Source organism: Mandrillus leucophaeus, unplaced genomic scaffold, assembly GCF_000951045.1.
Source record: "Mandrillus leucophaeus isolate KB7577 unplaced genomic scaffold, Mleu.le_1.0 Scaffold198, whole genome shotgun sequence".
NCBI lineage: Eukaryota > Metazoa > Chordata > Mammalia > Primates > Cercopithecidae > Mandrillus > Mandrillus leucophaeus.
In genome coordinates, this window is record NW_012102009.1 from 219,859 (window position 1) to 235,012 (window position 15,154).

Below are 15,154 nucleotides of genomic sequence, written 5' to 3' on the forward strand. Positions count from 1 at the left end.
TATAAGAGAGTGAAATAGCAGCTCCGAAAGATAGCTTTTTTTCTTTTCTTTTCTTGAGGACAACCAAAAAGAGTCTTTTTTTCCTTTTTTTTTTTTTTTTAACTACTAGAGAAATATCACTAATACATACAGATATAAAAGCAGCATAGAAAGATACAGGTTTCTCACCAACTAGGAATAAAGAGACTAAATGTGGGCATATGGTTAAACTACAATGCATCTTCACATTTGTCCAACACATTTACAAGAAAAACACCATTGGGAAACCTCACAGGACAGAAGTGTTTTAACACCAAGAGAACTACTAGTTTTTAATTAAAAATCCAAACAGGGTGGGGTTGAAAAATTTTGGAAAGGGGCTGGAGCTGAAGCCACCATTTTTAAAATTATTATTTTTTTCAATATAAAATGAATGAGTTGGAATAGACCCAATGTCTTACTCTGTGGAACCTTGCAAAAGTGAAGAAACGATGAAGGGTTATTTAGGGCAGCTGGCTGATGTCAAAACTGCCAGAATGCTAATTAACTGCAGGCTGAGTCTCTTACTTGTGTGTGTGTGTGTGTGTGTGTATACATATATATATGTGTGTGTTTGTGTGTGTGTGTGTATATATATATATATGGAGCCTTTTGTATTATGGCATTTTTTTTCTTGCTGCTGTATTCATACATCCCACTGCAAATCATCTTTCATTTTTCATTCTGTTGACCTGGATATTATTTCTTTTCAGAAACAGGAAAAAAACCGAACATCTGTGTCTCCTTCCAATCTGCTGCACATCTGCGCGTTTTGTAGCGGGTCTTCAAAGTTCAGTTAGCAACCCACGGACGCCATTCATCTTCTTGTTAAAATGTCTACCGCTGTATCCAATGCTCATGCCCTTGAGGGTTTTCCTCTTTTTTTTTTTTCCATTATTGTATATAAAGAACATTGTGACTTTTAATATTAGCATTTTTGCTTTCAACAGCAATTAGCAATCTCTTGGTTTGCTGTTTGGTAAAGCATCGGTTAATGAGGTCATCTAGTTTAAAATCCCAGCTACTTGAAAATAACAGGGAGGAGGTCAAATCTATCATTTCATGTTATATTCTCTGCTCTCTTTTCAGTTCTCTAAAGAAAAGATATCTTTGTTATCCACAATAAGTCATTACGACCCGTTACTGGCCCTCTGTGTTTTACTACCACCTCAAGATACAGTTAGGTTCTCTCTTGCTGAAGTACTGAAATAGGATAATTCATCTAATAAACAAACAAACAAAAAAAAACAACTTTGAGCATCTGAGGATGAGGAATTGGTTTTGCGTTGGTTGTCTTTCCTCGACAGTTCTGAGTTCACGTCTAGCGAGGGGTTGTCTCTATGGTGGAAGGGGTTCCCGGGGTGGTTGACCTCGGAGTGGCTGCTGGTGGTGTGTCCATCGGGCTCCCAGCCCCGCTGTTGGGCGTGACGGAGGAGCTGACTGCAGGTGTGTCTCCCTGCTGCTGGGCCTGCAGGGTCTGTCCACAGATGTGATGGTGCTTCTCCCAGTCTTTGTGCTGGCAAAATGAGCCACAGTATCGGGCTGTGTTACAGCCACTGCAGGTTTCACTCGCTTTACGGCCACAATTCCAGCAACTCTAAAGGAGAAGGCAGAAGACAGCAAGATCCCAAATTAATACACTGTTATGACAATAGTCTGACAAATTTGTTAGGCATCACTGTAGCCTTCTTTTCATGAACTATACAGTCAGGATGAAAAATTCAGGTGTTTACATATGGATACACACAATAAACACAGAAAATGCAGGTTTTGATGGGATGGTTGTCCAAACTGTTCTGCCAACAACTACTATGGCATCTAACATAGTAGTTGAAGACTTTTTAAGTTCTTACTATAACATCCTTTCTTTTTAGGTTTGGTGATCTTTATATGTAAATTCTCCTTTCACTCATACTGACTAGCAATTACTATTTCCAATTTTTTTCCCAATACCTATACCACAATTGTCAGACACACAGATATATCTGAGCAGAAACTTCTTCCTTTTGGATACTAAAAGGAATCACAAAGAAACTACCAGAACCATATCTATATTGGATTCAAAGAAATATAGTAAGAGTAGATAAAGGATTCTATTCCCTGCTCCTTCAGACTAGACAGGGTGAGGCAAGTCCTTTAACCTCTCTATGCCTTTAGTTCTTTCACTGCAGCTATTCGGTGAACCTTACAACCAAATGCTAGGACTGTGTTGAAACAAACCCCTTTACCTCAGCTCCCTGGAGGACAGGATCCTTGGTTTGTTTTTTCTCCCTGTATCTGAAGCACCCAGAATGGTGCCTGATAGATAGTAAGTGTTCAATAAGTATTTGTGAAATGAATGAATTAGACTATGCCTCATTTGGCCTTCAGAAATGAGAAATGCTAAAACTAGCCAAATAACAATTCTATTTGCACACAGTTCTTTACAGCCAATGGAGCTGCTCTCCTGCTCCTTTGTGCCTCAACAACTCTTGGAAGTCAGAAAAGCAGAGGGAACTGGGGCTCATCTGGGAGTGATGAGAACAAAACTCAAACCCTAGCAAGTTTGCTGCCAGTTGTGGGCAGTGTTTTGTAAGACATGAGAAAAGTGGGAATGAGGCTGCCAACAGGATTTAAACTTTAAGATAAATGCATCAGGAATTAGAGCACAAACATACCAGAGACAGAAGAGCACCTTTTGGGGATAGGTCCTAGGCAGGCAAGGAGGAATGAGGAGGAAACTAACTTTCAGGGGCCCTCCTATGAGTGTGGTGGGGAGGGAGACCTCAGAAAGCTGACTTTAAATGTTTAAATGTTCCTAGTTTCTTTGGCAAGACAAACCCCATTATGCAAAGCTATAGTAAGTGATTTTAGCTTTATGCCCTTCAACTTTTTATTCTTTATCTTCATTGGTTTTGATTATGTCCTTGAAAAACAAACTTCTGACTACAATCTGGTAACCCCAAACAGCTGATGCTATATGCTTGTATGATAAGAAAGATTTTTAAAGCCTTGACATAAGTAGATATTCACAGGTTTCCCTACTGTGTTCTCTACATTTGCTTTGCTTCTAGCATGCTGGTTGTGTGGCTTAAGGCAAGCTCATGAGCTGCTGACAATACTATACTCCTAGGAAATGTCAGCCCATCACCCTGTGTATGGCTTTACCACTGTGCAAAATGTGCAAGGGAATTTTTAGCAGCCATCCTAACATTGTTAACAAATCAACGGGCTCCCAGAGCCTTTCATGTGCTGAAAACCTTCAAACTCAAGAACTCCAATATAAAACTTTTAGAAAGAACCCAGCTCCATGTACTTATTTCTTTCTTTTTTTTTTTTTGAGACGGAGTCTCGCTCTGTCACCCAGGCTGGAGTGCAGTGGCTGGATCTCAGCTCACTGCAAGCTCCTCCTCCCAAGTTTACGCCATTCTCCTGCCTCAGCCTCCCGAGTAGCTGGGACTACAGGCGCCCGCCACCTCGCCCGGCTAGTTTTTTTGTGTTTTTTAGTAGAGACGGGGTTTCACCGTGTTAGCCGGGATGGTCTCGATCTCCTGACCTCGTGATCCGCCCGTCTTGGCCTCCCAAAGTGCTGGGATTACTATGTTGAGCAGAAAAGCTCAAACAAAAAAATAGAAATAAAAAAGAAAAGAAATTACAATCCAACAAGGAAAAACAAAACAAAAACTTAAAATCTCAAACTCTGGCCAATGATAGGTGTTTTAAGTGAACATTGCTGAGGAAATCTAGAAACTTGGTTGATATGTCAAAAAATGTTGTAAATTAAAATAAAATTTAAGTGAATAGTCAGTAGTAGAAGAAAATAATTTTTTCCTACTTCAATTAAGAAACTATCTCAAAAGATGAGAAGCTCTGATCAGAAGTTTCATTACCATAACTAGAAGTCTTTCTCTCTCAAAATTAATTCAACTGCATTGCATGCATGTACAATGGTTCCACAAAGATATGAGCAAATGTGGGCCTGGCCCACCCTTCAAAGTCGCGAGGTATAATACTCAGTGCTCAGAGTGAAGTTAACTTCCTTGAGGTTTAGGCTTTAGAATAATGCCAGCTGGATCCTGGAACAAGCTCAGCAAATAAGCGATATTCCTAAATTACATCAGAATATTCCAATTAGAGAACAGAGACTCACATCCAAAACAATATTTTAAGGAAATTAAACATCTAATCTGAGTCAAGTGGCTTCTTTAGGAAATACCCTGGTGTGAGTCCTATCCGTTTTTTGGCAGAGGCCCGTTTTGGCAGACACAGGGTGGTAACTGTCCAATACTCAATGGCTCCTTCAGATTGAAATCAGATGTCTGCAACATTCTCAATTTAAACTGATTAAACACACAGACTAAACCAGGTAATTACAGATGCATGTGCTGGGAAGTGGAAAGGGAGACAGAATGGGGGCTTCTTTATTTTTTAAAGTGTTTTCAAAGATGGGAACAATTTTACAAATAAAAAAGTGGAATTGTGCCAAATACAGAAACAGATGTTTTGGATCATGAAGCTGCTGGGAATTGAGCCTTCTTGCCTAGTATTGTCTGGTTCTGATCCAGGAGTTAAGGGGTCTGGCTAGTTTTACCTCTAGTTTCATTCTGAAGTTGTTTGATACTATTCATTTACCACCCACCACTGGGACAAAAAAAAAAAAAAAAAACAACCTTCAGTTGTAGGAAGTTACAAAAAGAGCAATTTTAATGATCTGGTTAAAAAAAATCTGCAAATTTTTATTTCTCTTGACACTGCATTGCCGTGAATGTACAGGGGACTTTAGTGAGTGTTCAACTAACAAACGCTCCAATGTGCATATTCATTCTTAAAAGCTCATTAGAAAACTGAAAGAGCAATTTCTATTAATATATTTCTCTTGGATGCTCTAGAATTTCCTGTTGGCTAATCCATACCTGCGAGACTGATGCCTGATCAGTGGTACTCAGCCCCTAAACAGTCACAATTCTGGAAACAGCGGAAGTTACAGAATCTTGTGAGTACTCCAATTTGGATCATTCTAAGCTTTCTACTGTTCACAAAGGTGGACATTGCAAATTGTGTCTAACAGCCACACGTCTATCCACAAGGGCTGGGATAAAGGCAGTTAATGGCTTAATCTAATTTTACATTTTTCAATTTGTGCATTTTATATTCAAGATAGTATTTCCTGATAATTGTTTTATTTATTTATTTTATTTTTAAATGACTGAGCTTCCCTTTCAGGCCTCTAAGGAGTGATGTGACTGAAATTACCACAATACTGTAGAAAGCTCACAGATATCCATTTCATAGCAAATTTCATTCCCAAAGCTCATGGCACTTTATAGTCTTCCCTTATTTGTGATAATGTTATTCCCTTTGTGGCATAAAAATATCTTCCTCCCTATCTGAAAAATAAGAATAAGTCAATTGACCAAAGTTAGATTGTGACTCAGATGAAGAATTTGTGGCTGAACACGAACATCCCCTTTGCTAAATATATTAAATACAAGGCTAGATACAGAACCAATGGACTGAAGCTTTTGAATGCCAACACTGCATATTGAAGGTGTTTGACACTTTGTTTCAAACCAGCATTTCTCTTTGTCCTTAAGAAAAATATTTAGATATTTGTATAAGCATATATACATGTATATATAGGGAATATAATATTTGTATAATATTTGTATATTATATTGTATAATATTTGTATATAATATTTGTATAATATTTGTATAAGCATATATCCCTTCTGGTTCTTACTGCAGAAAAATCTTTCTCTGAAGGACAAAATATCTTTTATTTTGTCTCTGAACTGCTTTAAGTCTCTCCAGATCTTACATATCTATAATTCTCCAGAAAAACTTGCACAGAATTGATGTGTAATAAATTTAAATATAATAGAATGATGGTAACTGAAACTCCTCAAATGTTAAGAATCCTACAGAAGGCAACACATTGACTTAAATTCACATTAAGATCACATCATCATCTACTTGCATTGCACTTGACAATTTAAAATCATTTTCACATGATTGCAGTTTCAGAAATTGGGGCCCTCAAAATAAATAATTTTCACAGTAAAAGGCTTGCCCCAAGTCACCAAAATATAAAATTACATAGCCAAAGTTTGATTCACCCAGATGTTTGGATTACAAATTAAAAATACTCTTTCCGAAATGCCACACTTTGTCAATTTCAGATCTTTTATTAGCTCTCATTGTGGCAGGAACAGGTTAGCAGGCACTTAACTCCCAAAAATGGACAGAAATTGAACCATAAAGTTAAGAGGCAGCAAAGACGAGGTGTCAGAGTGTGTAATGAAAATGGCACAGGCTTCAAAAGCCAGGCCAACTTCATTTCCAACTTCATCACTTCGTGGCTTTGGAACCAGAAGCCAGTTACTTAACCTCTTGGAGCAACAGAACATGTAAAGCAGGAATAATAACCTCAGGATTATTCAGGATTATGTCAGTGCTAAGCACAGTGCATGATGTTCAGTGGGTCCTGAATAAATGGCAGGTACTAACACCACTCCCTCCTTTTGGTACTGACTGGAAGAAAGAGAGAGTAGATACAATCCTTGCTCCAGATCCAGTACCTTACAACTTTTAGAATTAGAAAGCTCAAAGTCCCATTCAAATTAAGTGCTATCACCCACAGGCACTGATAGCTACAGGGGAAGAACATTAACTTACTTCTCCTCTTACTTCATTAGTGACTAATAATTTCTTCTCCATCTTCATTTGCTGTCCTCAAAATTTCTGAAGATTTACCACTGCTGACTACTTCCCCGTTCTTCCTTATTAAATGCCTCTTGTTGAAATCTCCCCTAATTTTGGTTTCCTAGATACTACTAAAATTTTCTTTCTTATACAATAACTTCCTTTAATGTTTGTTCTTTTCCCTGTAAACAGTTGATAGTGAGGGAGGGAGGGATGCTGGCAAAAAGAAAAGGAATATCCTTTCCTTCTCATGCTGCCCCTTGTGAGATCTTGCGGTTTCAACAATCAGCTGTAAGCAAATTACTCTCAAACCTGCTTCTCCTTGTTATCTTCTTCCTGAGTTTTTGCTCCTACTTTCAACTGCCTAATCTGAGGATGCTCCTCTAAGTCAGTATTCCCTAAACCCAACTCTGGTGGGTCCGTTTCAGTCTTTGGCAACACTCATGCCTAAGACTTTGTCACTTTATTGCAAACCCCTCTTTCTTTAGCCCCTGGAACCATTCAGTGCCAAACCGCACAGACTACTTCTGTGGTCTCTCTCCTTTCCTTTCCAATTGCATAGTCACTACTCTAATTCCCTCGCCACCCTTCCTGTTAGGATCATTTCTTAACTGGTTTTCTTCTTCGTTTTCCTCTTTCTTTCTTATATATACACACTGCTCATTTGTAAGGTGACTTTTCTTTTAATAAAACACTTCTCATCTCATTTGCACCTCTCAACCACCTTGCAAATCAGGTAGATCATGGAAACGTTATCCCAAATTTTGCAGATGAGAAAACCAAAGCTTCAAGAGGTGAGCAACCAAAGGTCAATCCTAGCCCAGTGCCCTGTCTACTATATCATGAACATCTACGGAATCAAATGGCTGACCTCTTAATTAAAAAAAAATTATATATATATAATTGTACATATTGTATATTGTATAACTACATATATATATATACACACACATATATGTACATATATATATATAAATTGTAACATAGTATCATAGCTCATGTTCTGAGAGCTCCAGATTTTTCTGGGACTCAACTAGTCTGATGAGATTGTGAAGGCTTTGATAGGACCCATGCTGTGAGGCCCCTATGTTTTATTCAGAGTCTACACAGGTGGCATTTCCAGTTTGGGCCAAACTTCACAGATCCCACTGAGGTTGGTATAACTGTGCAGCTCTGCACCTATATAAGAATGATAAATAAAGGCTGTTTTAATCTGGGGGGAAAACATCACTTTGGTAGTTTAAAACTCTAAACAATTAGAACAGTAAAAGTATTTATCTGTTTCCATGCTCACTTGCAGTTTCTTGCTTCAATCACCCAAGCTAGTATAAGGTATGGATCTCAAAGAAAGCTGTAGAAGTTTCCTTGGAAATAGCTGCAATCTGAGAGCATTCACTGGAAAAAGCTTTATCTGTACACAAATAGGAAATGAAAAATGGAAATAAATATGGAAAAAATAAGAGAGTTTAAGATGATCAGATTCAGTGAATTTCTGATTTATGCTAATGCTGGCATTCTATTCCGGGTTAAATATATAATTCACTGGGAAAAGAGAAAGTACAGTAAGCATCACATAGCTTAGATATCTGCCGCAAGTCCAGTGTCATTCTAACTGATAGTAATAACAATTATCAGCCTATAAATCCAAGTAAAGTTTGAGAACTAGGTAGAAATAATCATGATGTCCAATGAAGAACAGATACAGTAGTATACAATCAGGAAAAAAACAAACAAACAAAAACCTCCCACTCCCGCCATGCAGCTACTAAGAAGGTGGCCTGAAAGCCGGGCTGCCTGAGCTAAGGACCAACTCACACTTACTGACCACGAGACACTCAGCAAGTGGCCTAATCCCTTCAAGACACAGCTTTTTTATCTGTAAAACGAGAAAAGCCGCACTATCTACTTTGTCAGAGTCGATGTGAGAAGTAAACGAGCTAAAGTGTAGAAAGCACTTTATACCATGCCTGGTGTAGAGTTAAACACACATTGTAGGTCGTCTTATTTCATCTCAGGCAAAACAAACTTCATGCAATCTCCAATAACTCTGCTGACTGTGGGTTCCCATGAGCCTGGGACAGCCTGGTTTACTGGACTGCTCTGTCTTAGCAAGAGCACCCTTTCCTACTCCAAAAAGCATCCCCGTTTGGATGCTAAATTTTACACGCCCCCGCCCCCCTACAAATAATAACCATGAGTTATTCATTCCTGCCTCCAAGCCTTCTTTCTGCTGGTCTCCCCAATTAAATGATCTCAACTCCTCTCCTCCTTCTGAAACATTTCCACTGCCAGTCTTTCAGAACTGCTGTTTTTCCTAAGCAGAAAGAGCATCATTAGCTCCATTTTATACATGTGAAAACTGAGGTAGGAAGAGAAAGGGTAAATTCAGAAATTACAGACAGAAGAATTCAGAGATATCTAGAGTTAACACAAATAGCCCAGAAGAAACATAAATGGCCAAGCTAGGCCTAGAACTCTGGTCTTCTGACTGCGAAGCTTAGATTCCTTCTTAAAGTCACTATGAAGGAGACAGAGAATAATAATGTGTGTATCTAACCACATATACATTGTTATAGATTTGGACTATACAGTTTATACCTGACCTAGGTAAGAGATGGGCAGATGTTTACAATAGGTGGTGGCATCAAATAAAGAAAGGGAAAGGGAGAAAAGAATATTGTTTCAGTAGGAATACTTTAGTATATATTGTGATTTTTTAAAAACTGTGGGAAATATGAGCAGATAATAATATATTATGTTACAGCTTTCAAAAACACTATTTTAAAAATCTTTTAAACAACCTTGCAAGGTAAGTGAGTATCGTCCCATTCCTTAAGAAGAAATGGAGGCTGACAGGAATGAAATGAATTGCCCAAGGACCTCTGAGACAGTAACTGAGCTGGGGCCATAATTCAGGACTTCTGGGTCCTCCTCTCGGATACTTTCTGCCACACCTATCTGCCTCTGAGCTGTGCTAGCAAAAGATGATCATCTGATCAGATGAACATGGCCTTTAAGAGGTGGGACCATTCAACTTATCATTGAAGACAGGGCACTTGACAGTGTAAGGGGGCGCTCGTAATAATTATACGGCGACATTAGGTGTCAATGGACAGTTCCACCCAAAGTGGGAGGTGTGGTTGCCCTGCACCCTAGGTTACAGTGCACTCTCTGGTAAGTTTTGCACATTAAACTTCTAAGAAATGAGAACTTTCGTTTTTCTTAGAAAACAGAATAATTCATACAATACTTAAAGCACAAGGCAGGCCGGGCGTGGTGGCTCACGCCTGTAATCCCAGCGCTTTGGGAGGCTGAGGCGGGCAGGTCACAAGGTCAGGAGATTGAGACCACGGTGAAACCCTGTCTCTACTAAAAATACAAAAAAAATTAGTGGGGCGTGGTGGCGGGTGCCTGTAGTCCCAGCTACTCGGGAGGCTGAGGCAGGAGAATGGCGTGAACCCGGGAGGCAGAGCTTGCAGTGAGCCAAGATTGCACCACTGCACTCCAGTCTGGGTGACAGAGCGAGACTCCGTTTCTAAATAAATAAATAAATAAATAAATAAATAAGCAAGCACATGGCAATATGGACCTTATTGGGTGTAAAGAAGTCTTTTTTCCATCTTTCTTTCTTCTATTCTTGGGAAATTATTTACATTATTTTTGGAGAAAAGAGGCTTAATCCTTCTAGAGATGATTCCTCCCCAAGTCTTAAAAGTGGTCTTGCAATTTAAAGTATAAGAAAACAGACCTAAGTTGCCGTCTTTATCTGCATCCAAAAATTATCTTAATGATCCTTATGAAAAGCTCCTTACTTCACTATTACAAAACAACAGGGACTGAAAGCATGCTGTGAGATCCTGTTGGGGCTCTGCCATTTCCTAGCTGTGTAATTTTAGCCAGGTGAGTTTCCTCATCCATAGCACGACTCAAGGTTCAAGCCATACACTAGACACTTCCACTCTTCTTCAGATTATGATAAAATCAAAGCTTTTACAGGTTCAGTGCCTTTCTCAAAAATCACAGAATTGTAAGAACTGTACCCAGGAATGAAATTTGACCCTCTGAATTCCAAACCCTTTCCTCTATGATGCTCTGCTTTAAAATTACTGGGAAAGTGTCATTGAAGACACTGGTAATGTTATATAAAAGATCAGTTCATCCAAGAGGTCAAAAAAAAAAAAAAAAAAAAAGAAAAACAAGAAATTACAGAAGACCACTCTTACATAAGTGGTAGATATGACTGAATAACCTATCACGGATACTGTTTACTGTTTAACAGAGTATATTTATAATGCTAAATATTGGAGTCAAGATCATATATTTTCTAAATAGGTTTTAGGAACAAAGACACAAAGCTTATAAATACTGAAGGAATACAGCATGTTACTGCCTGAATACAAAGGCTTAATTGACAATTTCTTCCTAGACATCTGTCTTTAGAATTTGGTGACCTAAAAAGTACTCTTAACATACCTAACAGCCCTAAAATATTCATGTGAAAGTGATAGTTTTAATGATGACATCAACTGTGCCTCATGATATTGCTCATTTGAACAGAGAAGGACAAATTCTCCTCAAAAGATGCTAATAATGTTTTCAAAATAAAAACACAAAACAAAGTCCTTATATCTTAGTCACAAGATACCAATAAAACTGAATTTATGTCTAGTTTAATTGAACAATGGAAAAGTCAGCAGTTAAAGGGCAGAAAAACTTCCCTTTGTCCCTCTTTTCCTGAGAAACTTTCAAATGTTGAAAATCAATTCCTTTTGTCCCCTTGTTATTCATCTGCTACACATTAAATAGAAACTCTGGGCATTGAGTGATTCCTGCAGAGTCTTTCATCTACACAAGAGCCTGGTACAAATTAAATACTTACTCTCCCTCACAAATTATAGATATGTATTGTAGTACACCATCGATTTATCAGTCCATGCCATTGTGAGTTCAGTTTGGTGAGAGCAGCCCATTGTAGTCCTTTATCTAAAGTTACTCTGGGGTTAAGGATTGTGATGCTATGTTAATTAATGTGGAGCATTACTATTCTGCTCTGATTTTGCAGGCTATATTTTAAAAATCATTTTGTTGGATATTGTGTTTTAGTTACTTTGCAGATCTTTGAGCCATTTAGCCTAGCTCTGGGTGTGTGTGTGTGTGTGTGTGTGTGTGTGTGTGTGTGTGAGAATTACTATACTGGAACAATAATATATGTAATATTACCTCTAGCAGCAATGTTACACTATGAAATGACCATCATATGGGTTATCACAAATAATATGGAAGTACAGACTCTCTCCAAGATCTGTTAGAAATATTCAGTTGATGCAAACATTGTTTTAGCATTGGACTTTAAGACCAATAGCTAAGGCAGTGATTTCAATCCCAAGCCTGCCAGATGTCTTTGGAGACCATGGCTTACACAGTATCTATTAAATCCCAATTAGAAAGCAAGCATACACATATGCACACGCACACATACACAAAACACACACACACACAGAAACACACAAAGCCAAGCTATGAGTCTCTAAATAATGCTGGGAAGTTATAAAAATTTCACTTTAATTGGTAACCTACTAAACATATTCAAAACCTTTTTTGGCAAAGATTAGGTGTTCAATAAAAAGACAAATGTCATCAGCTCTTGGCAAATTTCACAAGTACCTTGACTTTCCCCACACTGTTTTAAATTTTTTCCCAAATATTTGTCTAAAGTGATCACCTTGAATAAAAAATGAGCACTCTAATGAATGAAAACTATCTTGTTTATTTGGAGCCTCCCAAGACGCCCCACCTCGCTTGAATCCTCCTGCTGATTGATAACTGCCAGCGCATCCTCTGCTGCCTGACGCTTGGCCTCGGCAACCGTGCGCTCCATCTTGGCCCGCTCTGTCGTGATCATGTCGTGGGCTTTCCGCTCCGCCTCAGACACGGCCTTCTGCAGCTCCGTCATCGCCTGGCGCTTCACCTCGTTGACGGCCTCCTCTGTGTGCCAGTCAGGCCAAACCAGACAAGAAAACACTCTCGGTTAGCCCAAGTCATTGGATATGGATTACTTTTCTTTTAATCTTTTTTTTTCTTTTCGAGTCAGGTCTCACTATATTGCCCAGGCTGGTCTCGAACCCCTAGGCTCAAGTGATCCTCTGCATCAATCTCCCCTAGCAGCTGGAATTAAAGGCACCTACCAGCCACCATGCCCACTATCTGATTACTTTTTTATAGAATTCTATAGAAAAAGCATAACTCTCATCCAAATTATTGGGCAGTTCCAGCAGTCTAAAAACTAGCAGATCTTTTGCCATACATTTAGGAAAACAAAGAGTGAAAATGTTTCTTTAACTTGAATTTATGGAAATATTTTTTGAAATTCCTATATCATTATTATAATGTTTTCATCAAACTGATGCCTCCAGAAATGATTCTGAGACCAGATAAGAAGTTAAAGGACAAGGACATTCGCAAGAAACCTGTCTGAATAATTCAGACACATAAAGTTAGTTTTCCACAATGCTAAAAGTTAATATGAATATAGGAGGGTCCACAGCTCAAGCATTCAGAAAAAAAGAGAGGGAGAGAATGGATTTTACACATAAACAAGTAAGTGCAAACTATTAGTTGCTGGTATAATCTACAACACAATAGTGAAAAGGTAACTCAGATAGCAATTAAGTTACTATAGACCTTTTAATGGAAAATCAATGCTATAATGGATGATCCAGCTTTACTTTTGAAAAGTCATTTCCTGAGTAATATAAGTATGTGCCTTTAAGATTACATGATAGAGGTTTTAAAAAATAATCTCATTTTTACATTTTAAGCTGCTGTCCATTTACTTTACCAAATATATACAGTGGTTTTGCATAACCAACTGTTGCACTAGACAAATATAACTGAATCATACCATGGGCCAAAACAATCAGGCCTGACTATGAGTCTGCAAGGTGTCAAATAAGCTCTTTATTTTTGGCTGAGGAAAGGGTGCAAAGATTCAACTAATGTACAACATAAGATTGACAACTAAAACAAGTAATTTCCATTAAAAAAATTAACTGTTCTAATTAACAGGGGAAAATATCCTCCCCCTGAATTAGTTTATCTAATTTTCATCTTTATTCAAAGCAAAATGACAATGATTAATTGAAAATTTAATAAGCAGTAATTATTAACTTGGCAAACCTAGTACCAATTAACACTCTATTAAAACTAATTATGACATGTTTCATTCAAGTGTTTGCACTTAATTGTTTCACCCACTTAAAAAGCACCTTAATTAAATGTTCTGTTTAATTAAAAACATAGATTCCTAATAAAAATGTTTTACTGTAGATTAAAAATGTAAGAGATGCAAGTGTTCCTATGGTTTCTTCAATTCCTCTGGTTTATTTCACACATCTATCGTCCATGACTTGAGAATCATCAGAAGCTCTCCATTACTAATTAACTGTCATGACTTTTGTAGCCTCTGTCATTTTAGCAGCATTATATCTGAAGTACATTTCTTTGCAATTACTGTCTGTTAGGTTTTATAAACTAAAATATAAGTAAAAGATCCATGCTGGAAATATTAACTAAATTGTATTAAGCCTTTGTTAGCTGCTTTAAGATATGCATTTAAAATCTGTGTAGAATCAGAGTATTGCAAACAGCTTACAGCACCTTCTTCACTAGGAGGTGAAAAGATGCCTTTATTACCCTATCATAAATGACTTGGGGCACAAGGGAAGTACTGCCCTTCTAACTATACAGCCAGGGTCTAATTTAGTTTGAATATTCAAGGTGAATTAAAATTCTATCTAAGTGGTAATACAGGACAATAATTTTTGCTTACGATCAAAGCTGTAGCTTGACTAATTGTATATGCAAATCAGGCAATTTATATTTAAATTATGCATTCCTATTCTAATCCCACAGGCATATACAGATCAGCAAAGAGAATTGGTAGGACATTTGCAAGGTGCTTGAATATTTATTACCAACTGCAAACATTCTCTGATCGTGTAAAAATATACTGAAGAAAGCATTCAGTTACAAATTTAAAACCATCTTTATGTTAGATTTTTTTTCCAGTTTCATAAAGACCCCTTGTAACTTTTGAGTGCATTTGTTACTTTTGCTTTTAAAAATACTACTTTTAGAAGAGAATATGGCCTTGAACAATTGTTTGGATTTCTAATCTTTAAAAATGTGTGTTGTTATGTTATTATACTGTATTATTCGGGGCAATGTGAAAGATTTGCATAGGGTCTGTAGATTAAATAAGTCTTGTATTAATGTGAATGTCTTGATTTTGGTAACTGTACTGAAGTTAAGTAGAATATTCTTGTTCTTGGTAAATTGACATTCAAATCATTTAAGGTAAAGAGAAATTATGTCTGCAACTTACTCTCAAAATGATTAGAAATATATATATATATATTTAAGAGAAAGAAGAGGATGAAAGAGAGGAAAAGATA

At 37.6% G+C, this 15,154-nt stretch overlaps 1 protein-coding gene across 1 annotated transcript in view; it reads right to left on the reverse strand.

The window, feature by feature from the left end:
* Positions 1-4: 4 nt before the first annotated feature.
* RUNX1T1 (runt-related transcription factor 1; translocated to, 1 (cyclin D-related)) overlaps positions 5-15,154 on the reverse strand; it is a 139,980-nt gene continuing 124,830 nt past the window's right edge. The window contains 2 exon segments of the mRNA XM_011978618.1: positions 5-1,615; positions 12,496-12,686. Coding sequence (XP_011834008.1) covers positions 1,340-1,615; positions 12,496-12,686 — 467 coding nt within the window. The 3' untranslated portion in view covers positions 5-1,339.